Source organism: Mya arenaria, chromosome 11 (assembly GCF_026914265.1).
Source record: "Mya arenaria isolate MELC-2E11 chromosome 11, ASM2691426v1".
Classification (NCBI taxonomy): Eukaryota; Metazoa; Mollusca; class Bivalvia; order Myida; family Myidae; genus Mya; species Mya arenaria.
In genome coordinates, this window is record NC_069132.1 from 53,608,322 (window position 1) to 53,635,766 (window position 27,445).

Genomic DNA, 27,445 nt, shown 5'->3' on the forward strand with positions numbered 1-27,445 from the left:
AAAATGTAGTATTAAAATTACAGTGCCATTATAATTGCATTATAATATTATTTAGACGGAACGGTTCCGTGCAACAAAATAAATCTTCAAATCAAGTATTACTTTTTTAGACATGCAAACGGAATTAAAAGAAACTGCAGAGAGAAACCGAGTACCAATACTCAACCCTGGACTACGGCACCAGAACAAATATGCCGACAAACAATTTTCATGTATTGCCTGAGCCTGTTCATCTGGCTTTCTCTGGCATATAGTCATTTTCAGGTATATGCATGAGTGTACATGTTATTTGTCGTTCCCCCAAAACCTTGAATGTCATATTGTATTCTTAGCGGCTGGTATGTTGATAATTTGGGAAACACAATGCGTGCTTTTGTGTTATTTCATTCGGTTGTGATTGCTTATCTGCCAATGTATATGGACAATAGCTCCAAATACTTTATGTTGAATCCTGAACTAATTTTGTTTGTTTCAGACGTTAATTCTAGCCATAATATGATAAAGACAGACAGACAGACAGACAATTTATTTTGACTTGTACAATGTACATCGTCAACAACACATAATGATATAACATATAATGTCAACGTGTATGTAAAGTAACAGATAATGCAAACAAATGAGTGTATATATACAAATATATATGTACAAAAGTATTCAATACTTCTAAGTAATTAAATTAAATAAACTAATATATATATATCAGAGGATGAACATTAAATAGAATTATGTTCTAACATTAATAAAACCTTGGTTTGTTCAAGTAGTTTCGAACGAAACTGCGTATGTAATTTCCTCTTATATACTGGAAAATCATTAATGTTCGTGGGGCATTAATGTTCGTGGTTTTCGTGGGTTGGGTGATCCACGAATTCAAGATCCCACGAAATATAAACCCTTTATTCACTTTTAAAATTGCCTTGTTTAGTACATACTCTAGTATATTCTTTACAGAGGTCGCAGAATACAGTTTTAAAACCTGTCTCACTGTATAACTTACGATCATTATTCTGTTAATATATTACAACTGCCTTTAACAAATAATGAACCAAATCAATCAAATGTGTTTTATGCAGCAAATGACAGTTATAAGCACGTGTTTAAACGTGTGCTGTTCATGAAAATCTCCAAGTTTACAAGATGTGCGTGATGAGTGTCCATACTCGATTTTTTTATTTAATAAAATAATTAATCGATTACTAGTATATTGAAGGTTACTAAGCACCGAACGTGACAATATACGCACCTTTTCGGTGTTTTCACAGTTTGCAAATTTCTTAATTGGCATTCAATGGCTTCCCCTATCTGTAAGATCTGTTTATGATCAGGGTACATCTTCTTTTATTACCTTTATTCCCAATTAAATCGATAAGTGACATGGGTATATGCACTAATTGGCATGTCGTACCACATTAGCGAGTGGCATTCACCGAGTGACGTAGAAGACGGAAATCACGGACCAGCGCGTGGATATTATGCAGACGATCTAGGACGCTCGCATCTTCGATTTTTATTTTCAAAAATGAAAATCCACGAATTCAAGTACCCACGAAATTGTTGTTTTTTTCGGCAAACCACGAATTTCATGCCCACGAACATTAATGATTTCACAGTATGCGCAACCTTCTTATAAACATAATCGCCTCACTCGCATACAAACCCTTCCCCTGATTTGATAGCATGTACTGGTTAGGGACCGCTTTTCCGGCGTACCAATTATTTGCCCACTCAGTAAATGTCGTGTCTAACAATTACATTACTATTGTTGTTGTTTTTCATACAATTGAAAGTGTGTTTTCAAATTAAGATTCAAAATCGGAAAACCATTCTTTCCGGAAAAAAGCAATTAATGATCAATATTGGAATTTCACAATGCTGTGTCATATTTCTTCAAGAGCTTATCTATTACTCGGAAGATATTGCTCGAATTTTGTATTTCTCTTTTCAGTACATGCAAATGACTGTGTGTAATCTTTTAGACATAAACAACACCTTCAGCAATACTGTTTTCCATCATGGTTTTCTAAGTAACACGTTCCTTTTCTTTCAGATGACCATTATTTACTTTAGCTTGGATATGATTAAAACAATAAAGTATACCAAACAGTTAGCAATGGGCCAATTCTATTACTAACATGGATATGTTTTATCATAAGTAACATTAAAAAGGCACATTGACGAGTGATGTATCAATTGATAACGTTATTTCTCTCCAGGAGTCGACTGGCTGGAAATACAATACGTTTAAGCCATTGAATTATATCACACTGGAGAGTTACTTTGCATTTTGATACATCTAGAAAAAAATCAACTTGCGTGCATTATATATATAAGCTTACATTGTACAACCTCATAGTAAAGCACATACTTTTATCACGATTCACTTACATACCTTGTTTTTCATAATGAAATTTTACGGTAAATTTGCAAGGTAGATAAATCAGATGATCATTTCATAATACGTATTGTTAAAATATATTCATTAACAAGTGTACATACCGGTTCTTCTGTCGACACAAGTGTTGCTTTAAGTAACATCAAATTAAATAAACACTACGTATATTCGGCATGAATTTGTTTCTGGAACATACTTAAGGATTTAAAAAAAGATTGTATACCGATGAATAATTCCCATTGCGTTTACGAAGAGTTTTGTTTATATGTTCACTTTCATATAATAAAAACAATTGCTACATTTGATTCGAGGTGACTGTGTATAACAATGAACACAGATAGAGTTGTATCTATTTTTATCAATATTGATATGCTGTCTTTAAGCAAAACATCAAATAGTGTACGAGGTAAATCTTTCTTTATAAATCAATTACCGTACAAATGTAAATAAGCCCTTGGGTATATATATTCTTAAGTATATTCCTTTAATTGAATCGGTTCACGTTTTTTCATTTATTCCATGACATTATAAGATTTTGATAAACCTGACATAGTAAGGAATATGTACATACTTTTGATAAGTTTGTAACACAAAGGGCAGGCCAAATAAATGTTCAAGAACAGCGACGACACAATAGCACAAGTAGCTACTAGTGCTACACATGTGTGCATATTGTATTCCAAGTATTTTCCATTTCTCTCCTCTTGATCTGGTGTATTTGCCTACCCTGAACTAAAGTAGTCTTTTTCAGCTGGCTGAACTGAGGTGCATATCGTTTATCTAAACGAAAGGTTATCTATTATAGATTAGCACCATTGTTATTTATCAATGAATGGGGTTTCGAAGTCAATTGTTTTAAATTCATTATGATTGTAAATAATATCCTGATAACAATTTAGTCAAATGACTGATGAAATTCAAAACGGATAAAAAGCGTAATTTTCCTAACATCCATTACAACAGGTATCAAATTTTACATAGTTTAGGTAATACAACGCGCTTAACCTAAAATTCTTTGTTTAGCGTTTTTATTTATTTGTATTTCAGGCAGGTGACCGACTATGTCAAAGTAACGGAAAACATTAATTATGTAAGAGTTACCGTCAAAGGCAATGAATTGGGTTCTGTGATACCTTTTGAATACTCCACAAAGTTGTATCATGCAGTTTTGTATTTATTTACACCATCACTAGGTGACTTATGTCGAAATAATGGCAAACATGCGCAATGTTAGATTTACCGAAGGTTTAACTACATACCCTCGCCACAAGTTGTATCTTGTGTTTGCGTACATTTGCTCAATTTGATTACCCCAACAACGTTGGCAAAATTAACAAGCTCATCTCTTTTCATACTTGGAGCAGGTCTCACTCAGAGATATCTTACATATTGTGTCCTTGTATGGTCTGCAAGGTCTCCTCACAAAATCACCTTTCTCGCACATTGTACAAAATATTTATGCTAAAAGCTACAGAAACAGCCTCAGCAGCAAAAAGTTTAACCTTACACACACAGACAACATACAAAAAAGAACGCATACGTAGTACACATGCTTCTTAAAGTGTCTATTAACAAGTTTGTGGGTAATCGCATTTGAACGGTCATCAAAGAGAAACTCACTGATTGGGGGGTTTAACCTAGGTTTAAAGTCTTTAACCTCACACTTGCATCAAAACATATGTTTAACAATATCACTTGCGGCTCAAACTAGTCTTTAAATCGTTAATCTCACAATTGCATGAAAATGTGCATTACCCAATTTAGAGGTTTTATCTTAGAATGGTCACTGGTGGGTTAAACTTGCTTTTAAGTCCGTAACCCCACACTTGCATGTGAGCGTATTCTGATTGCTACCCATTTCGCCCGGAATCAATCATTTTATGGATCTTAATCAAATCGAACAATGGCTATAGACATACTTTCTAGTAATCATTGATACGTACATATAAGCCGTTTAATCACTGATAACGAATAAATGCACAGACAGTTATTACGTAGAGTTCAACAAACGGAATTCTCGAAACGATATCAATACGTGTTGTTAACACTTTTCAGTGCCCAAGTACTGTATACCTTCCAGCTGAGCATCCTCGTGTCAAAGAACACAGATTTTACACAGCGTCATCTGATACTGGTCTTAAAAATGATGGTAAGATTGTAATGTCCAAGCGAGAAGGACAATTAAGAAGGCAAATGATATCGCTGTACAAGTGGCAATCATGACCAATCGGGTATGGGTATTAAATTCATCATTGTCTTCAACTTCTGTTTCTTTCCATATCACTTCAGAGTCTGTGGTGGCAATCGGAGCATCTGAAACAAATACGTATATATTATGCAACGTAAACATATCCATGCTTCATTTCTGTTGCGATTTCGATGCGAAAATGACCAATGGGTCATGACAGTATGAACAGAAAAATCTTCTGACCGGCAACAGCACGCAATTTACCTTCACTTTCCTTGATAAAAATAACCTTGACTTAAAAATGTTTTGTATACACTTGACATACTCGACAAGCTTGATTCACTTGTGTATTACATTCCATCCGATCATTTAATCGAGCAACCATGTATGCAACTGCATTATAAATAAAATTCAAATATTATAAATACTTCGAAATCATCAACCATTTCATGGCCTATTACCTTTTGCGCATAATCGATCACTTTCCGATGTGCAACGTAAGATCTCGTTTTGATTTTCACTACAAGCTTTGCAATATTTACAAGCCCACTGAGTTCCATCTACCGAAAAGGTCCCTTCAGGACATCTGCGGCACGTAGTGTCCATATAAGGTAAGCATGGTTTACGTATGAAGTAATCCCTGTTACAAATGTGCAGTTCTTACAAACAACGTTTCTTTTGTCACTGAAAGTGCCAACTGGACATGGCTCACATTTGAAATCGCTAGTCTCTTTGCAAGGTCCTCCCATAGAGTAGCCTTTATGACACGGTCGACACTACTTGCATCGACCACCTTCATTTGGCTTCTCTAGATAATACTTTCCCTGATCGCACACATGTGCTTCGATGATTTATAACTGGAAAGAAAATAGGGTACCTGCAATGTAATAATAAGCATTTTATGATAATTGAATCAATATTTATTTAAAAGTCTGCCTCATTTAAAACGAACAATATGTTTAAAAAGGCACGCACGCACGCACGCACGCACACACACACACACACACACACTGCATACTAGGACACCTGTGCACCAATAAAACAACAATAATACAATGAATACCACAGAACAAAGCAAATTAGTTTAAGCTTCAAATGTAAACCCTGCACCGACACTGAGTGAAAAACACACACGTACAGTTACAACACGCATATTACACGCGTATAAACTACATGCATAACTACATGCATAACGTAAGTAAAACAGAAAAGTATCAATGATTTGTATGCAGTTATAACTCAAATAGGACAAACTGGTTCCACATCTAATACAACAGGAACTTGCAGCGAAAATGAAATTATCCAGTTTACGGCAGTTATAAATCTGTGCTTCATTTTTGCTTCATTTTGCATCTAAAAATTATTTCCGCACTCATAGAATTACAATCACTCTTCTTGAGTTTCAATAAACACAATAGACACAATTAACATTTCACTCGATGTTTAAAAGTATGTTTACAATAGTGGATGCCCTACATAGATAAACATAGCCATGATCTAGTGTTATCGATAAATTTAGAACATTGTAATGATCTGCACAACGAGTTCTTCCAATCGTCAGAAAACTATATTTAACTAACGGCCACACAAACTTTATGTTTCGTTCCAAGGATTTACCGCAACTACTTTTTTGAAAATGTAAAAAGATAAAAAAAAAAATGTTCTTGTGCGACCGCACCTATATTTTCATCGCAAACTAGATTTTTTTTGTGATAAATAGCTTTTTTGAAAGCTGAAATAGAATCAATTGTAGTGTAAGTTCCAACGCAGTTCTAGAGTTTGTTTTTAAAGTAAACTAACCGATGCGTGGAGTTTAATACTGTATGTCGAACGGTTTAGAATCGGTTTTAATAAATTCAATCAAAATGGCGACTTCCGGTAAAAACACTGTGGCTCCAATTTTGGAAATCTAATGTTATTTTTTTTAATTAATTTGTTGTGACCATGCTTTAATTAAGCAATTGTTCATCGTTCCATGCACAACATAATCAATAATTATGCAACATAATATGTGTATCTGATACTGGTACTATACTATTGCGTAATAAGTGATGATTTTTTGGATGAAAATTGGAATGATGAAAAATGACTCATTTATTTGATTCATCCATGTTCCTCGTGATTAGAGTTTGACGTTACGACGTCGATGCTGCAGAAAACAGCTTAACTCAACAGTAATAGGTATCGTTGTTTGGTCCAAAATGATGTTTCAGTGTCATTTTTGACAAAATATTGACAACAACGACAATTGCGAACATATATCTGGTCACATAAAGCGATTGGCACAGAAAAGATCACTGGTCCCGATGGATAAAACATAGATAAGCATAACCTTAGTTTGATTCGTGTTTTATGAAAACTGACAAAATCGTATTTTCATTATTTTTCACTCGCTCGCTCCAATTTTATTTGGCAAAAATCCGAGAAACAAAATATTAATTTGATGTGGCCTAACAAGAATCCGTTTGTGGGGAACACGCAACCCAAAAATAAATCTAACAAAAATGGCTATTGTTCATAAGTTTATATAAGGCTGGAATTGATCATATCGAGTGTTTCGTTTCCTCAAACAGTGTAAAATGTAATTAAGATATCCTTTGTTTTACATACATGTATAATATTCTGATGTCTGATTGTTTTGTTTTTTTCAGTCCACGATGTCATCGCTCTTAACGATTAGCCTGTTTAGATGCATAATGTTTAAGGCCGAACAGACACTGAACGAAATACAAGTTACATCATAACAATACAATTTGTCATATATACGCGGCGAATATGCTTCTGTTCTGCTATTATTAATAATTGCTGGGACAAGTACCGTTTCAACAAGTTCTAATATTATTTTCTTTATGTGTTTTTCAACCGTCTTTGTTTTCACACTACGTACGCTGTATGTCTTTCGCAGCGTGTTTGTGAGACATTGTACAGTTGGAATCTAAACAGGGTTAGATTTATTATTTGTTGGCTACTTGGCTTGAATGTTTTCTTGTATTATTACTCTAGACCATTCCTTCCTCCCTGAAGGTTTCACTGAACGTTCGGTTTCCAATTCCAAGGCTGTAACCCATATATGTTTTGGTATGAAATTTTAATATCGATATGATTTGAGGGTGTAAACCTCTCCCTTTGTGCACCACAGGTTCACGTTTCTATAATCGAATCCTGTGCATCAAAAATTATTAATGGCTTGAATGGCCGGCGCTCCGAACATTGACAAGTTTTGAGTTTCGGTATGCTACTTACTACCGTCACGACATGAGTCCTTAAAAATCATTTAAATGTCGTGTACCAACAATGCGTTTTACAGCCTCTGTTTTAGTTATCTTGTGCAGTTAAGCGTCGGTTTGACCTTGAAACTCTATCCTCTTCACCTGGCCGTTGTAACAAAACGAGGGTGCAGGGGCTTGTTTCTGTAGTCATCATATTTGATTGCACAAAATATTCAAGAAATAGCAAAATCGTAAAATTTACAAGGCTTTTCAATAACAGTACATACTTATTTGAACGGTGTTGGTCTGTTATCAAAGATGTTCACGTGATATATGGTGCTGCTTATTATATTAGGAAAATATGTTGGATACAGTACATACTTGAAGTTTGAAGAATAGATGTATTAACATGACGGTTTCTATACATAGAAAAGTAAGGTGGACAATGTTTTATGAAATTAGTTCATGCACGAATTGCAATGAAACATGCGGGTTACTGATAGTTTGTTTGGAAAGATATTGTTTAAAATTTCCTAATTATAAGGATGTATATTTGTATGATCTTGCACCACATTTTGAAAAGTGTCTCTTTTTTCCAAACGTATTTCCCATCATTTTCTCTTCATTTTACATAAAAAAGTTTACCGAGTCATACCTGGTGCTGCTTATCACATTAAGAAATATGTTTGAAACTGTAAATCGTTGATATGCAGGATCCTCATTTCTAGAGTAAAAACAATAATATCAATCTTATTATGTTTCCATGACATACTTATTAATGCATAACCATGTTAAAAGAATTGTACAACTACCAAAACGTAATGACTTTGCATCAATTATTACTAACAAAAAAACTTTATTGGTATATACAGGCACAGTGTGCATAATTCAAATGAACTGCATGCTCTGTTAGTTCACTCTTTTTCAAGAATGTGAAATGCTTCCTTTTTCCCTGAAAAGTAGAAAATAGATTCTTATTTGCTGTGCCTTTTTGCAAATTTATAGCAATGCTTATTTATAATACAAAGTATACAATGATTACCAAAAGCTTAACATTTTAAAATATAAAGTATCATATTATAACGATTAAAACAGTTTATATTATAACATTGCTATATCACCGACAATTTCAACAACCTGTATGTAGTTTTTAGAAAGAACAAGTCCCCATTTTGGTTTTTATTTTGTATTATAATATGATAACCAAAAATTAGCATGATATTTTACATTATTAAAGTATCAGATTATAATTCATACATTCAGGCTATATTGTAACTATGCCATATCGCCGACATTTTCTATAATCTGTATATAGCTTTTAACAAGAACAAGTCACCTTTTTGGTTTTTATTTTGTTATATATTATGATAACCAAAAATTAGCATAACATATTAAAATATCATAAAGTATCAGGCTATTATGCATACATACGGTTTATATTGTAACTATGCCATATCGCCGACATTACAATCTTAATATAGCTTTTAACAAGAACAAGTCACTTCTTTGGTTTTTATTTTGTTAGCCAATGTATTAGTTATTTACGTCATATACCAATGTTTTATCTTGAATATCATTATATACTGATCCATTTAGAATATCAAAATGTAATGCAATACCCAAACTTCAACATTGAAACTGGTTATTCCGTTTCAATACAGTTTCATAGTATATATATACATGCTTTACTATATAATTTATGCTTTGCCATGATTTAAGCATTAGCAAATATGGACTCTGCTATGTGTCGTTTTGAGTATCGTGACAAATCGACATAACAATCAGTCTTAAGATAGTTATCTTCAAGATTTACCGCGTCTTTGGTCTCTTAATAGGAAAACACTCATGTGAAATAACTTGATACTCCAGAGACAATCAGTGTCCTTATTCTAAATACAATTACCTCTTCGGGTTAAATAAAAACACATTAAGGTCTAGAAAATAAGAGCTAATCAAATATGATTGCAGAAATGTTCGAAATATGTCGATGCACTTGGTCAATAGAAAATGTTAATCGATCGTTTCCGATCCCATACGCTTACAATAGTAAAAACAATGGTAAACAAGCATGGCTTTATCTAAAACGCTCGCAAAACAATTAAATACTCCTTCACGGAATAATTTAATGACTTGTATCTGTTATATTTGAATTTCTTACACCTATGCATCAAAATAGCAAAATAGAAAAGTTACTTCCCTTACACATAAATTTGCCAGGAAAATATAGGAACTTGACCGAAGCGTTTTCAATGTCAACTGGATAAACAACTAAGGTTTGTGATTGAAATCGAATACCATAAGTCAGAAACGTTATTTTAAATCGCATGATTTTCTAAAAGTGTAAAAATAGACACGCACAAATTGTTACTTACCCAGTACTCATTAATAAAAGCGCAAAATCGCCCTTGAAGCTCTCTTATTGCAGAAACGAGCTTGATTTAATGAAACAGTTATTTACAAAAGCAATGCATTTGTACTTAACATGGATACTAGTCACATTTTACAAGTAAGGCCATTTTCATAATTTGTGGGTGCAGGTTTATGGGAGCCCAAATTCCAGGTTAAAACAGAAATCACACTGTTTCATTTTATTAATAACTTTTTGGTATCAAAATGAACGAAGATAACATTCTTTCCGCTGAATTGATTAAAGGTTGTCCCAAATGAAAAAAGCAAACAACATAGTTTTAAACTTTTAAAAAATACGTCGTACATCGTCCCGAGTATAGAATATTCCACCTTTTATTCATTTTGAACGAGGAATACCCTTTTTTACCTTAATCCAGAATGCCGGCTCATTTTAATTTGTAATCAGAAAAACGTTTGAATATAGATTGAATACAACGCCCAAATACTGCTTAGTATGATGGTCGAATGTTGTATCCAAGTCTTTGTTTTTCTGGTCTTTTCTTATACCAATCATTATAACACAAACTGATAACAAAAAGAGTTGTTAAGGAAAGGTTTTACCCTTGAAAATAGTGTTCCATCATCCCAAGGACACTAAATAATTTCATCATATTTCACCAAATTTCATGGTGGAATTCCTGAACCTCAAAGTCACGTGTTCCGCCGGGATACTGTTTAGACAAAAACTAAATATGCATACATGTTTTAAGTTCAATCAGAGATTAATTAACAATAAAACAAATGATTTTATTTGCGGATTATTTAGCGGATATGGTAATAGAGTGCACACCGTTGATCTAGTCATTTATTTCGTAGACAAATTTGATCTGCATTCTATTCATTTAAAATAAATTAGTTATGTACTTTTTGAAAAAATATCTGCATGCACTATATCAAACGTCTCAAAAATGAAAGATAATGACAAAATTGCGATACAAATATGCTGATTTAATAGTGGATTGTATGGCGCATTAAATAGCGTACTTAAGTGTACACCGTTTTTAGGGTAGTTATCTTTCTCAATCTGAATTCATTTTTGGAAAATTGTATGCATAATATTTATTTATTCTTCAATCAATTAAGTCCTTGAAAACAAATCTGCATTTTAACCTCTTAAGAATGCATTAAAAAGATCAAATTGCCAGACCATGCAAACAATAAAACTCTGTTGCATAATGCATATGTTTTATTTAAATTATTCATACCCCATACAATAGGGATTCTAATCGTTTTGTGAATTTGTTATGCTTAAATTAAAGCGGCTTTATACATACACCTTTAAAACATCAAACTGAATAAATCAAGAGACCTTCTTAACCATATATCATGTGAAAGTATTTGTAAAACAGGCACATGCAGGTTAAAACGAACATTTAAAGATACACTCTCACTCCCAAATAAGATTTACCACAATTAATAAAATTGTTTAAATTTAACAAAAAGGATTAATAAATGTCGAAAACAGTGGCTCTTATGAATGATACTGTGTTAAATTTGAAAGATTAAGGTGCAGAAAACACAGTATTTCTACCTTGTTAGACGATAATAGATCACAGTAAATCTTTTAGCATTCACCAATCATTTAATATTTTTGCGTTTTCAGCTATTAGATACACGGTTACAATCTTGTTATCAGTAATTAATATTTTCCATAAATGCATTATTTAGTAAGAAGATAAAGGCTTATCAAAATTTATTTTTATTATACATGTGTTATGTATTGTCTGAAAAAGAGTTTCACTTGACAACAAAGACAACTTTTAGATGGGACACCTGACTTGATTTAAGGTCCTATCCCTTCAGCAAGAATGAATACTTAACAAAGAATGATAATGCAAATGTAGTTTGATACCCAAAGTTTTTGCACTCGACACATTAAGCTATTGTGTTAAGTTACTTGCTATTTTAATGTTATGGTTTTCATTAACTTCACGTTGAGCATTGTATTTTCTAAGTATTGGCTGACTCACAAACCATACATGGCTATCGTTTTATAAAATAGCAATATCCGATTGAGTATGAAATCTGCGTGACTGGCTCCTGGATTTGACGTTGGGGTAGAAGAGTCGGATTAGTAGTAATAAGCCCCTTTCACATTAACGGAACAATTATAGAGGGTTCTCCCCCACGAATGTATTAAAAGTATACATTCTTTCAATGTGGTGCCAAATTGACAATTTATTTGTAAACAAAATTAATCTACATTACTTTTATTCATGCTTGTTTGTTTTTTTATGGAATATATATTCAGTTTGCTCAGTTGATTTCGTTGCTTTTTATCAAGTTTATCACATTTTAATAAACCTGAAATAAAAAGGAATGTGCATACTTATCATAAGTTTGTAACACAAATGCCAATAAAAATATCAAGAACAACGAGGACAAAACGGCGCAAGTAGCAACCAGTGTCACACGTGTATGCACATTGTATTCCAAGTCTTCCTCCGGATTATCACCCCGCTCCTCTCGATCTAGTTTGTTTATAAAACCTGAAATTAATATTTCATACATGACATTTCATGTTATCAGTTCATGAACATAATACTTATATAGTTCTAAACAAAGCATTATTGTTATAAATTATCATAATTTCTGTTTGTATAAATTTTCTCTGACCGATTTGATTGCTAGCATATCAACAATTTGTGATCCGAAGTCGATTCTGATATGAAACAAAGGTTTTTTATGTTCACTGTGATAGTGAATAATTTTCAGATAACGATTTAAGTCATGTTGGTAAATCTAAACGGAGGAAATGAACAATTTTCCTGCACAATTTACAATCGGTATAACAATTTAAATATTTAAGGTAATACAAAAACGCATAGTAGAACAGTCTTTGTTCAGAGTTTCGATTTATTCTGGTTGAAATAGTTGACTTAAAACGTCGAAGTTATTTTAAAGTCACCGTCAATGGCAATGGTTAGGTTACAGTGAAACCTGCGATACACGCGTTTTTTGTAGTTATTTACATCACCAGCAGGTGATAATTGACAAACATTAATGAGGTATGAGTTACTGAAGGTTAAATTACATACCTTCACCACATGTTGTATCTCGTGTTTGCGTACAGGGTAGCAGCTGGATTTGATTACCCCAACAACGTTGGCAATATTTACACGCCCATCTACTTCCATCGTCAGAGAAGGTCCCTTCAGGACATGGCTTACATCTTGTGTTCTTGTATGGTCTACAAGGTCTTCTAACAAACTCCCCTTTCCCGCACTTTGAACATTCTTTGCAGCCACCTCCTCTCCTATTTTGAAACGTTCCAACAGAGCATTGCTCACATGCTGTGTTATTTGTCAGGGTACACGCTTGTTTTTCTATGTAGCCCCTGGGGCACACCGAACATTTTCTACAATAAGCCTGACTTCTTGATTGATCTTTGTAGTAACCAGAATGGCATTGTGTGACGTGTTTGTCTTTGTGGACTTTGCGGTGTAGAACAATTACTGGTACCTTATAACACGAATAAAACATATAGCAGATTGATCATAAATATTTTACATTAAATCTATAAAGTCTTTAACATTAAAAGAAACTAAAAACTGAATAATTCATACTGGTTTCAGGAAAATTTGAATTTTGCAATTAAATAAGAAATGAGGTGTTGGGGTAGACCTTGACACGTTAAAATGGAACTACAAAGGTTGTTTCGAAAATGTATTTAAAAATAAACGTACGTGGAAGTAGCAAAGAAAAACTTATACAATTATTGTAAAATTATCATTTTAATTGTTGATATGTATTACATGATTATAAAGCTGATTCTACGATGTTATACAAATAAAACAAATAATATATTTTCAAAATACATACCGGTTCCACCATGGCAACCGATGGTAAATGAAATACGAATGTAACAACAGAAAGGAGATTAAAATCCACTCCCACTGCAGCTAAAATAATCATCCTTTATCACAAACACGACATTTGAATCCAAGAAGAAAACAACATTTGTATTAATAAAACATTACAGCGATAACCTAACTACTTAACGAGGTTTCATAACCTATGTGAAATGATCAAAGTTGTATAATGGCTATAAACTATTCGCTATGTATTCAATGAATACAGCAATATTGAATTACATGTACGTGTTTACAAATTTAGAACTTCAATGATATCAAAGATTATTCAACGTTAGACACAAGTGGTTGTTTGTAATCTAACTCAAATTGCTTAAGCATACATGTAGTAAAAACAAAGACATGACTCTTTGCGGTTTACTAATCTCTTAGAGATCAATTGACTCATATGAAAGGTTATGAAATGGTTTAACACTGAATCATTCATCCCTGATTTATTACAATATCAACTGTAGGGTTATGTGTATACTTTTAACAACTGTATTGGGCTGAATGCATGATAATTTAGAGAAGAGTTCTCAGGCATGTAAACAATAGCTTTACATAATAGAATGAAAAGTTATATAATGGTGAATACAGGGCGATGCACAGTAGCAAAACTGCTAAAGATAAATCTGTTAAAGGCACAATATGTATACACTTAACGAGAAACACCAAACGTATAAAACAGCAAACACAGACAAGATACAAAATATAACACACAGACAACATACAAATCTGCACATACATACAACATACAACTATGCACACACATACAACATGCAAATCTGCACAAACAGAAAACATGCAAATCTGCACACACATACAACATACAAATCTGCACAAACATACAACATACAAATCTGCACACACAGACAACATACAAATCTGCACACACAGACAACAAACAAAACAATACACACAGACAACATACAAATCTGCACACACATACAACATACAAATCTGCACACGCAGCCAATTTACAAATCTGCACATACATACAACATACAAATTTACACATACATACAACATACAAATCTGCACACACATACAACATACAATTCTACACACGCAGCCAACATACAAATCTGCACACACAGCCAACATACAAATTTGCACACACATACAACATACAAGTCTGCACACACATACAACATACAAAACTGCACACACAGACAACATACAAAACAATACACACAGACAACATACAATTTGCACACACAGACAACATACAAATCTGCACACAACATACAACATACACATCTGCACACACATACAACATACAAAACTGCACACACGGACAACAAACAAATCTGCAAACACAGACATCATACATAACAATACTCACAGACAACATACAAATCTGCACACACAGACAAGATACAATTCTGCACACACAGACAACATACAAATCTGCACACACAGACAAGATACAATTCTGCACACACAGAAAACATACAAATCTGCACACACAGACAAGATACAATTCTGCACACACAGACAACATACAAATATGCACACACACACAGAAAACAAATCTGTTCACACAGACAACATAAATATCTGCTCACACAGACAAGATGCACAAATAAATAAATAAATAAACTGGGATTTACGTGATAGACAAAACCAGCAGACTTCGAATTGGAAAATACGTAAAAACTGCGAAAGATGCACGTGATGCATCAGTAAGTATAAGTTCCATTGCGTTGTACACGATGTCGATTTTGAGTAGATTTTTGACAATTTTCTCTCCCTTTTTTGTTGCAATTGTTTCATCTGGTGTCTAGTCCATTTTAAGTCTTACAGTCTTTATCGAACGGCCCCATGCCTGTCCTTCAATGGTAGTCCGGGACTTACTGACACACAAAAGATATATTCTTTAACGCCCTTCAAAACCGTTGCATGCACAGCTAAGACATAAAAGCACAAAGTTTGAACATGATGTGCATCCTTGTTGGAACAGGCTTTCAGCTACGCCTGTGGTTTTCATTTTTTAAATGTGATAAACATCAACTATTTAGTTCAAATGCAAGGTTAAATTATTTTGGGTAAGATTTTTGTTTATTTAAGAAGTCATTGCGACATTCTTTTCATTCAAAGACGATGAGGCAAATCGTGAGTCGTTTGTCAAACATGCTATGTACATTAATGCTTTTAGGTATATCCATGAATATTGAGTCATAAAAATGTGCGAACTGAATTGATTCAGTCGCTGAAAAAAACTTTTAGCAATAACATTACATAAAGCATGCAAACGATAAAGGTCTAAGATCTGATATTACCATTAAAAATATTGTTCCTTTCATTAAAGATCAATTATGAAATGAAAATATAAATTCATTCGACAGTATATATATGACATAGCAAACATTCACTATAACTTATTCAATTTCCGATATGTATATTGCATTCTGGTTTGAACTGTACAATTAAAACACATCACGTATTCAAATATGAAGAATGATGTTATACTCCTTTAAAGATGTTCACGGTGTGTTTTGCCGCAAAAGTAAAGAGTGTGTTGATTCAACAGTATATAATTATCATACTTAATCAGTTCATAATATTACATTACACATGTATTGTTGTTGTTGTTGTTGTTGGTGGTGGTGGTGGTGGTGCTGTTGTTGGTGTTGTTGTTGGCTTTGATGGTGGTGCGGATGTTGTTGCTTCTGGTATTGTTATAACAGACTAACAGTTAAACGACTGCATTTATTTCTTACGTTCTTTCAATATTCGTTGAATTCTTGTCTGTTGTCTTGTGTCTTGTTGAGCGTTTTCCATATAGTATTGTGTCGTTATGTGTCTTGTTGAGCGTCATCCATATAGTATTGTGTCGTTATGTGTCTTGTTGAGCGTCATCCATATAGTATTGTGTCGTTATGTGTCTTGTTGAGCGTCATCCATATAGTATTGTGTCGTTATGTGTCTTGTTGAGCGTCATCCATATAGTATTGTGTCGTTATGTGTCTTGTTGAGCGTCATCCATATAGTATTGTGTCGTTATGTGTCTTGTTGAGCGTCATCCATATAGTATTGTGTCGTTATGTGTCTTGTTGAGCGTCATCCATATAGTATTTTGTCGTTATGTGTCTTGTTGAGCGTCATCCATATAGTATTGTGTCGTTATGTGTCTTGTTGAGCGTCATCCATATAGTATTGTGTCGTTATGTGTCTTGTTGAGCGTCATCCATATAGTATTTTGTCGAAATGTGTCTTGTTGAGCGTCATCCATATAGTATTGTGTCGTTATGTGTCTTGTTGAGCGTCATCCATATAGTATTGTGTCGTTATGTGTCTTGTTGAGCGTCATCCATATAGTATTGTGTCGAAATGTGTCTTGTTGAGCGTCATCCATATAGTATTTTGTCGAAATGTGTCTTGTTGAGCGTCATCCATATAGTATTTTGTCGAAATGTGTCTTGTTGAGCGTCATCCATATAATATTATGTCGTTATGTGTCTTGTTGAGCGTCATCCATATAGTATTGTGTCGTTATGTGTCTTGTTGAGCGTCATCCATATAATATTATGTCGTTATGTGTCTTGTTGAGTGTCATGCTCATGGTCTTATGTCGTTATGTGTCTTTTTGGGCGCCAAGCTGTTATGTGTCTCGTTGCGTGTCAAGTTCAAAGCCTTGCGCCGTATGCTCATGAGTGTCAAGTTCATAGTCTTGTGCCGTTATGTGTCTCGTTGAGTGTCAAGTTCATAGTCTTGTACTGTTATTTGTCTCTTTGAGTGTCAAGGTCATAGTCTTGTGCCGTAATATGTCTCGTTGCGTGTCAAGTTCAAAGCTTTGTACCGTATGCTCATGAGTGTCAAGTCCATAGTCTGGTACTGTGATTTGTCTCTTTGAGTGCCAAGTTCATAGTCTTGTGCCGTTATGGGTCTCGTTGAGTTTCAAGTTCATAGTATTGTCCACTTATGTGTCTCGTTGAGCGGCAAGTTCATAGCCTTGTGCCGTTATGCGTCTCGTTCAGAGTCATGTTCATAGCCTTGTACCGTTATGTGTCTCGTTGAGTGTCAAGTTCATGGCCTTGTGCCGTTATGTGTATCGTTGAGTGTCAAGTTCATGGCCTTGTGCGGTATTTGTCTCGTTGAGTGTCAAGTTCATGGCTTTGTACCGTTATGGGTCTCGTTAAGCGGCAAGTTCATAGCCTTGTGCCGTTATGCGTCTCGTTCAGAGTCATGTTCATAGCCTTGTACCGTTATGTGTCTCGTTGAGTGTCAAGTTCATGGCCTTGTGCCGTTATGTGTCTCGTTGAGTGTCGTGTTCATAGTCTTATAGCGTTATGCGTCTCGTTTAGCGGCAAGTTCATAGCCTTGTGCCGTTATGTGTCTCGTTCAGAGTCATGTTCATAGTCTTGTCCCGTTATGCGTCTCGTTGAGTGTCAAGTTCATGGCCTTGTGCCGTTATGCGTCTCGTTGAGTGTCATGTTCATAGCCTTGTGCCGTTATGCCTCTCGTTGAGTGTCAAGTTCATGGCCTTGTGCCGTTATGCGTCTCGTTGAGTGTCATGTTCATAGCCTTGTGCCGTTATGCGTCTCGTTGAGTGTCAAGTTCATGGCCTTGTGCCGTTATGCGTCTCGTTCAGAGTCATGTTCATAGCCTTGTGCCGTTATGCGTCTCGTTGAGTGTCAAGTTCATGGCCTTGTGCCGTTATGTGTCTCGTTTAGAGTCATGTTCATAGCCTTGTGCCGTTATGCGTCTCGTTGAGTGTCAAGTTCATAGTCTTGTGCAGTTATGCGTCTCGTTGAGCGGCAAGTTCATAGTCTTGTCCCGTTATGCGTCTCATTGAGTGTCAAGTTCATGGCCTTGTGCCGTTATGCGTCTCGTTGAGCGGCAAGTTCATAATCGTGTGCTGTTATGTGTCTCGTTGAGTGTCATGTTCATAGCCTTGTCCCGTTATGCGTCTCGTTGAGTGTCGAGTTCATGGCCTTGTGCCGTTATGCGTCTCGTTGAGTGTCGTGTTCATAGTCTTGTCCCGTTATGCGTCTCGTTGAGTGTCAAGTTCATGGCCTTGTGCCGTTATGTGTCTCGTTTAGAGTCATGTTCATAGTCTTGTCCCGTTATGCGTCTCGTTGAGTGTCAAGTTCATGGCCTTGTGCCGTTATGCGTCTCGTTGAGTATCGTGTTCATAGTCTTGTCCCGTTATGCGTCTCGTTGAGTGTCAAGTTCATGGCCTTGTCCCGTTATGCGTCTCGTTGAGTGTCAAGTTCATGGCCTTGCGCCGTTATGCGACTCGTTGAGCGGCAAGTTCATAGTCTTATACCGTTATGCGTCTCGTTGAGCGGCAAGTTCATAGTCTTGTGCCGTTATGCGTCTCGTTGAGTTTCAAGTTCATAGTCTTGTCTCGTTATGCGTCTCGTTGAGTGTCAAGTTCATAGCCTTGTGCCGTTATGCGTCTCGTTGAGTGTCAAGTTCATGGCCTTGTGCCGTTATGTGTCTCGTTTAGAGTCATGTTCAAAGCCTTGTGCCGTTATGCGTCTCGTTGAGTGTCAAGTTCATAGTCTTGTGCCGTTATGCGTCTCGTTGAGCGGCAAGTTCATAGTCTTGTCCCGTTATGCGTCTCGTTGAGTGTCAAGTTCATGGCCTTGTGCCGTTATGCGTCTCGTTGAGTGTCGTGTTCATGGCCTTGTGCCGTTATGCGTCTCGTTGAGCGGCAAGTTCATGGCCTTGTCCCGTTATGCGCCTCGTTGAGCGGCAAGTTCATAGTCTTATACCGTTATGCGTCTCGTTGAGCGGCAAGTTCATAGTTTTGTGCCGTTATGCGTCTCGTTGAGCGGCAAGTTCATAGTCTTATACCGTTATGCGCCTCGTTGAGCGCAAGTTCATAGCCTTGTGCCGCTATGTGTCTCGTTCAGAGTCATGTTCATAGTCTTATACCGTTATGCGTCTCATTGAGTGTCAAGTTCATGGCCTTGTGCCGTTATGCGTCTCGTTGAGTGTCGTGTTCATCTCGTTGAGTGTCAAGTTCATAGTCGTGTACCGTTATTTGTCTCGTTTAGTGTCAAGTTCATAGTCTTGTACCGTTATTTGTCTCTTTGAGTGTCAAGTTCGTAGCCTTGTACTGTTATGTTTCTCGTTGAGTGTCAAGTTCATAGCCTTGTACCGTTATTTGTCTCGTTGAGTGTCAAGTTTATAGCCTTGTGCCGTTATGTTTCTCGTTGAGTGTCAAGTTCGTAGCCTTGTGCCGTTATGTTTCTCGTTGAGTGTCAAGTTCGTAGCCTTGTGCCGTTATTTTTCTCGTTGAGTGTCAAGTTTATAGCCTTGTGCCGTTATGTGTCTCGTTTAGTGTCAAGTTCATAGTCTTGTACCGTTATTTGTCTCGTTGAGTGTCAAGTTCATAGTCTTGTACCGTTATGCGTCTCGTTGAGTGTCAAGTTCGTAGCCTTGTACCGTTATTTGTCTCGTTTAGTGTCAAGTTCATAGTCTTGTACCGTTATTTGTCTCGTTTAGTGTCAAGTTCATAGTCTTGTACCGTTATGCGTCTCGTTGAGTGTCAAGTTCGTAGTCTTGTACCGTTATTTGTCTCGTTTAGTGTCAAGTTCATAGTCTTGTACCGTTATTTGTCTCGTTTAGTGTCAAGTTCATAGTCTTGTACCGTTATTTGTCTCGTTTAGTGTCAAGTTCATAGTCTTATACCGTTATTTGTCTCGTTGAGTGTCAAGTTCAGAGCCATTTACCGTTATGTGTCTCGTTTAGTGTCAAGTTCATAGTATTGTACCGTTATTTGTCTCGTTTTGTGTCAAGTTCATAGTCTTATACCGTTATTTGTCTCGTTGAGTGTCAAGTTCAGAGCCATTTACCGTTATGTGTCTCGTTTAGTGTCAAGTTCATAGTATTGTACCGTTATTTGTCTCGTTTAGTGTCAAGTTCATAGTCTTGTACCGTTATTTGTCTCTTTGAGTGTCAAGTTCGTAGCCTTGTGCCGTTATGTTTCTCGTTGAGTGTCAAGTTCATAGCCTTGTACCGTTATTTGTCTCGTTGAGTGTCAAGTTTATAGCCTTGTGCCGTTATGTTTCTCGTTGAGTGTCAAGTTCGTAGCCTTGTGCCGTTATGTTTCTCGTTGAGTGTCAAGTTCGTAGCCTTGTGCCGTTATTTGTCTCGTTTAGTGTCAAGTTCATGGTCTTGTGCCGCTGTGTCTCGTTTAGTGTCAAGTTCATAGTCTTGTACCGTTATTTGTCTCGTTGAGTGTCAAGTTCATAGTCTTGTACCGTTATTTGTCTCGTTGAGTGTCAAGTTCGTAGCCTTGTACCGTTATTTGTCTCGTTTAGTGTCAAGTTCATAGTCTTGTACCGTTATTTGTCTCGTTTAGTGTCAAGTTCATAGTCTTGTACCGTTATTTGTCTCGTTTAGTGTCAAGTTCATAGTCTTGTACCGTTATTTGTCTCGTTGAGTGTCAAGTTCAGAGCCATTTACCGTTATGTGTCTCGTTGAGTGTCAAGTTCGTAGCCTTGTGCCGTTATGTTTCTCGTATTCGCCAAATTCTAGTCTTGTACTGTTATTTGTCACGTTGAGTATCAAGTTCAAAGCCATGTACCGTTATGTGTCTCGTTGAGAGCCAAGCTCATATTCTTGTACCGTTATGTGTCTCGTTGAGAGCCAAGTTCATAGTCTTGTGCCGTTATGTGTCTCGTTGAATGTCATATTCATAGTATTGTGCCGTTACTTGTCTTGTTGAGCGTCAAGCTCATGAGTTTGTGCCAGTATGTGTCTTGTTGAGCATTAAGCTCACGATCTTGTGCCGTTAAATATCTTGTTTAGCGCCAAGCTCGTAGTTTTGTGCCGTTATATGTCTTGTTAAGCATCAAGCTAATAGTTTTGTGCCTGTATGTTTCTCGTTGAGCGCAAAGCTAATAGTCGTGTACAGGTATGTGTTTTGTTGAGCATCAAGCTTATAGTCTTGTACTGTTATGTGTCTCCTTGAGCGCCAAGCTCATAGACTTGTGCAGGTATGTGTCTTGTTGAGCATAAAGCTTATAGACGTGTACCTTTATGTGTCTCCTTGAGCGACAAGCCCATAGTCTTGTGCCGTTATGTGTCTCGTTGAGTGTCAAGTTCATGGCCTTGTGCCGTTATGTGTCTCGTTGAGTGTCAAGTTCATGGCCTTGTGCCGTTATTTGTCTCGTTGAGTGTCAAGTTCATGGCCTTGTGCCGTTATGCGTCTCGTTGAGTGTCAAGTTCATGGCCTTGTGCCGTTATGTGTCTCGTTGAGTGTCAAGTTCATGGCCTTGTGCCGTTATGTGTCTCGTTGAGTGTCAACTTCATGGCCTTGTGCCGTTATGCGTCTCGTTGAGTGTCAAGTTCATGGCCTTGTGCCGTTATGCGTCTCGTTGAGCGGCAAGTTTATGGCCTTGTGTAGTTATGCGTCTCGTTCAGAGTCATGTTCATACCCTTGTGCCGTTATGCGTCTCGTTCAGAGTCATGTTCATAGCCTTGTACCGTTATGTGTCTTGTTGAGTGTCAAGTTCATGGGCTTGTGCCGTTATGTGTCTCGTTGAGTGTCAAGTTCATGGCCTTGTGCCGTTATATGTCTCTTTGAGTGTCAAGTTTATAGCCTTGTGCCGCTGTGTCTCGTTTAGTGTCAAGTTCATAGTCTTGTACCGTTATTTTTCTCGTTGAGTGTCAAGTTCAGAGCCATGTACCGTTATGTGTCTCGTTGAGTGTCAAGTTCGTAGCCTTGTGCCGTTATGTTTCTCGTATTCGCCAAATTCTAGCCTTGTACTGTTATTTGTCACGTTGAGTATCAAGTTCAAAGCCATGTACCGTTATGTTTCTCGTTGAGCGCCAAGCTCATAGTCTTGTACCGTTATGTGTCTCGTTGAGAGCCAAGCTCATAGTCTTGTGCCGTTAACTGTCTCGTTGAGCGTCATGTTCATAGTATTGTGCCGTTACTTGTCCTGTTGAGCGTCAAGCTCATGGTTTTGTGCCGGTATGTGTCTTGTTGAGCATTAAGCTCACGATCTTGTGCCGTTATATATCTTGTTTAGCGCCAAGCTCATAGTTTTATGCCGTTATATGTCTTGTTAAGCATCAAGCTAATAGTTTTGTGCCTGTATGTTTCTCGCTGAGCGCCAAGCTAAAAGTCTTGTACAGGTATGTGTTTTGTTGAGCATCTAGCTTATAGTCTAGTACCGTTATGTGTCTCCTTGAGCGCCAAGCCCATAGTCTTGTGCCGTTATGTGTCTCGTTGGGCGTCAAGCTCATAATCTTGTGCCGTTATTTGCCTCCTTGAGCATCAAGTTCACAGTCTTGTGCCGGTATGTATCTCGTTGAGCGTCAAGCTCACAGTCTTGTGCCGTAATGTATCTCTTTGAGCGTCAAGATCACAGTCTTGTGCCGTTATTTGCCTCCTAGAGCGTCAAGCTCATAGTCTTGTGCTTATGTGTCTCATTAAGCGTCAAGCTCACAGTCTTGTGCCGTTATGTGTCTCGTTAAGTGCAAAGCTCATAGTCTTGTGCCGTTATGCGTCTCATTTAGCGCCAAGCTCATAGTCTTGTGCTGTTATAAAACTTCTTTTTAAACAGGCATATGAAATCCAATACTAACACAGAGAAAAGACATATTTTAGATGGGACACCTGACTTCATGAAGGAAAACTTGATTCAACAGGTGGTGTCCTTTCAGCAAGAATCAATATTTAACAAAGAATGAAAATGCAAATGTAGTTTGAGACCCAAAGTTTTTTCACTTGACACCTTAAGCTTTTGTGTTAATTTACAATGTTATGGTTTTTAATAATTTCAGGATTTTTTTTCTAAGAATTGGGCTGACTTACTAACCATACATGGCTATCATATTATAAAATATCAATATCAGATTTCAATTAAGTATAAAATCTGCGTGACAGGTTCCTGGATTTGAAGTTGGGGGTAGAAGAGTATGATTACTAGGAATAAGCCCCTTTCTCATTAACCGAACAGTTATAGAGCACCCTCCCCCCCCATGAATGTATTTAAAGTATACATTCTTAGATTATGGTGCCAAATTGACAATTTATTTGTAAACAAAATTAATCTACATTACTTTTATTCATGATTTTTTGTTTTCTTATGAAATCCATATTCAGTTTCCTCTGTTTATTTCGTTGCTTTTTATCAAGTTTATCACATTTTAATAAACCTGAAATAAAAAGGAATGTGCATACTTATCATAAGTTTGTAACACAAATGCCAATAAAAATATCAAAAACAACGACGACAAAACGGCACAAGTAGCAACCAGTGTCACACGTGTATGCACATTGTATTCCAAGTCTTCCTCCGGATTATCACCCCGCTCCTCTCGATCTAGTTTGTTTACAAAACCTGAAATAAATATTTCATACATGACATGACATTTTTTCATTTAATTGTGTTCATGAACACAATGTCTGTATAGTTCAAATCAAAGCGTTATTTTTTTCAATTATCATAATTACTATTTGTATATATTTTCTCTGATCAATCCAATTCATTGTTAACATATCAACCATATGTGTTCCAAAGACGATTTTGATCAAAAGGGTTTTATGTTTACTGTGATAGTAAATATGTTTCAAATAACAATGAAAGTCAAGTGGCGGTTGAAATTTAGAACGGAGGAAATCTCAATTTTCCTGCACAATTTACAATCGGTATAACAATTTAAATACTTAAGGTAATACAAATACGCAAAGTATAACAGTCTTTGTTCAGAGTGTCGATTTATTGTGGTTGAAATAGTTGACTAAATACGTCGAAGTTATTTTAAGAGTAACCGTCAATGGCAATGGTTAGGTTACAGGGAAACCTGCGATACACGCGATTTTTTGTAGTTATTTACATCACCAGCAGGTGATAATTGACAAACATTAATGAGGTATGAGTTACTGAAGGTTAAATTACATACCTTCACCACATGTTGCATCTTGTGTTTGCGTACACTGTTGCAGCTCAATTTGATAACCCAAACAACGTTGGCAATATTTACACGCCCATCTACTTCCATCGTCAGAGAAGGTCCCATCAGGACATGCCTTACATATTGTGTTCTTGTATGGTCTACAAGGTCTTCTAACAAACTCCCCTTTCCCGCACTTTGAACATTCTTTGCAGCCTCCTCCTCTCCTATCTTGAAACGTTCCAACAGAGCATTGCTCACATGCTGTGTTATTTGTCAGGGTACACGCTTGTTTTTCTATGTAGCCCCTGGGGCACACCGAACATTTTCTACAATGAGCCTGACTTCTTGATTGATCTTTGTAGTAACCAGAATGGCATTGTGTGACGTGTTTGTCGTTGTGGACTTTGCGGTGTAGAACAATTACTGGTACCTAATAACACGAATAAAACATATAGCAGATTGATCATAAATATTTTACATTGAATCTGTAAAGTCTTTAACATTAATAGAAACTAGAGCTGTCACAGGAGTGACGAATACCCCCAAATGCCGCCTGGACACAGGAATGGCAAACCATTCCTTTGAAAAGAGGCCATAACTCCAAGGTTACTGCACACTGCATCTTCTTTTATCATGCATGTATTGTTTTATTTAAATCTGTTGAGTAATTTAGAAGTTACACTGCTGACAAGAAAAACTAGCTGATGCTCTAGCTGATCTCTTCTGGAATAAGACATCTAGAGCATTCACGAGCTTTTCTTCCAACACGATCATCATCAAATTTTACAAGTACATATTTGGGCTTGAATGCATCCTTATCCACCTGGGAATAAATCCCGGGACTGTTCCTGTAGCCGAATTAACAAGTCCATCTGACAGGCCAATATTTGTAGTAAGCACTACTGTGGCAAATATGCCATACTTAAGTTATGCTGGTATTCCACTGGCATCTGGTTCAAATGAAGCATGCTGGATTTGTTTTGTTTGTTCATCTTTCCAAGTGTCAATTACTTTTAAGGTAAATATTTGCTCATTTAGTTTTTGAAGGATCTATCGAACTTGACCTGTATCTTCTGATGTTACACCTGCGTACCAATTTTTTTTTAAATCTGTCTAGCCTTTCATGAGTTATCGTCTGGAAACCATGAAAACCGACCGACCGACCGACAAGCTCACTAACTTGATCTGTATCTTCTGATGTTACACCTGTGTACCAAAAATTGTTCAAATCCGTCTAGCCTTTCATGAGTTATCGTCCGGAAACCGTTTTTCTTTTTTTAGTAACAGTGACCTTGACCTTGGCCCCACTAGCCCCAATATCGAACTTGATCTGTATCTTCTGAAGTTACACATGTGTACCAAAAATATTTCAAATCTGTCAAGCCTTTCATGAGTTATCATCCGGAAACCGTTTTTCTATTTTTAGTAACAGTGACCTTGACCTTGGCCCCACCAGCCCCAATATCGAACATGATCTGTATATTCTGATGTTATACCTGTGTACCAAAACATTTTCAAATATGTCTAGCCTTTCATGAGTTATCGTCCGGAAACCATGAAAACCGACCGACCGACCGACCGACGGACCGACAGACCGACCGACCGACCAACAAGCTCACTCCTATATACCCCCTCAAACTTCGTTTGTGGGGGTATAATTAAAACTGAATAATACATGCTGTTTTCAAGAAAATTTGTATTTTGCAATTAAATAAGAAATGATTTGTTGGGGTAAACCTTGACACGTTAAAATGGAACTACAAAGGTTGTTTCGAAAATGTATTTAAAAGTAAACGTACGTGGAAGTAGCAAAGAAAAACTAATACAATTATTGTAAAATTATCATACGTATTACAGGATTATAAAGCTGATTCTACGAATATGTTATACAAATAAAACAAATAATATATTTTTTAAAATACATACCGGTTCCACCATGGCAACCGATGGTAAATGAAATACGAAGGTAACAACAGAAAGAAGATTAAAGTCCACTCCCACTGCAGCTAAAATAATCATCCTTTATCACAAACACGACACTTGAATCCAAGAAGAAAACAGCATTTGTATTAATAAAGCATTACAGTTATTTCTTAACTACTTAACGAGTTTTCATAATCCATGTTAAAAATGATCCTAGTTGTATAATTGCTATAAACTATTGAATATGTATTCATTGCATTCAGAAATATTGAATTACAAGTAGGTGTTTACAAATTTAGAACTTCAAAGATATCAAAGATTATCCAACGTTAAAGACATACACGTTGAATCATACATGTAGTAAAAATACAGACAGCACTTTTTGCGGTTTACCAATCTCTTAGAGATCAATTGGCTCATATGAAGGGTTATAAAATGGTTTAACACTGAATCATTCATTCCTGATTCATTACAATATCAACTGTAGGGTTATGTTTATACTTTAAGAAACTGTATTGGGCGGAACGCATGATCATTAACAGAAAATTTCTCAAGCATATTAACAAAAAGTATACATAATATAATGAAAAATTACAATAAT

The 27,445-nt window shown here is 36.2% G+C and overlaps 2 protein-coding genes and 1 long non-coding RNA gene across 3 annotated transcripts; all 3 read right to left on the bottom strand.

Moving 5' to 3' along the window:
* Positions 1-3,628: 3,628 nt before the first annotated feature.
* LOC128209998 (uncharacterized) lies at positions 3,629-6,055 on the bottom strand. Its single transcript, XR_008257094.1, has 3 exons — positions 5,838-6,055; positions 5,045-5,460; positions 3,629-4,708 (listed from the first exon to the last, which is right to left on the bottom strand). It is a non-coding gene; the product is annotated as an uncharacterized LOC128209998 (long non-coding RNA).
* A 5,827-nt stretch (positions 6,056-11,882) lies between these two features.
* LOC128209178 (tumor necrosis factor receptor superfamily member 6B-like) lies at positions 11,883-14,263 on the bottom strand. Its single transcript, XM_052913096.1, has 3 exons — positions 14,024-14,263; positions 13,240-13,663; positions 11,883-12,690 (listed from the first exon to the last, which is right to left on the bottom strand). Exons 1-3 carry the CDS (start codon positions 14,114-14,116, stop codon positions 12,497-12,499), a joined length of 711 nt encoding a protein of 236 aa, XP_052769056.1. The 5' UTR covers positions 14,117-14,263; the 3' UTR covers positions 11,883-12,496.
* Positions 14,264-24,070: 9,807 nt separating this feature from the next.
* LOC128209487 (tumor necrosis factor receptor superfamily member 14-like) lies at positions 24,071-27,184 on the bottom strand. Its single transcript, XM_052913534.1, has 3 exons — positions 26,848-27,184; positions 24,928-25,351; positions 24,071-24,365 (listed from the first exon to the last, which is right to left on the bottom strand). The coding sequence occupies exons 1-3, from the start codon at positions 26,938-26,940 to the stop codon at positions 24,172-24,174; spliced, it is 711 nt and encodes a 236-aa protein (XP_052769494.1). The 5' UTR covers positions 26,941-27,184; the 3' UTR covers positions 24,071-24,171.
* Between the last annotated feature and the right edge of the window lie 261 nt (positions 27,185-27,445).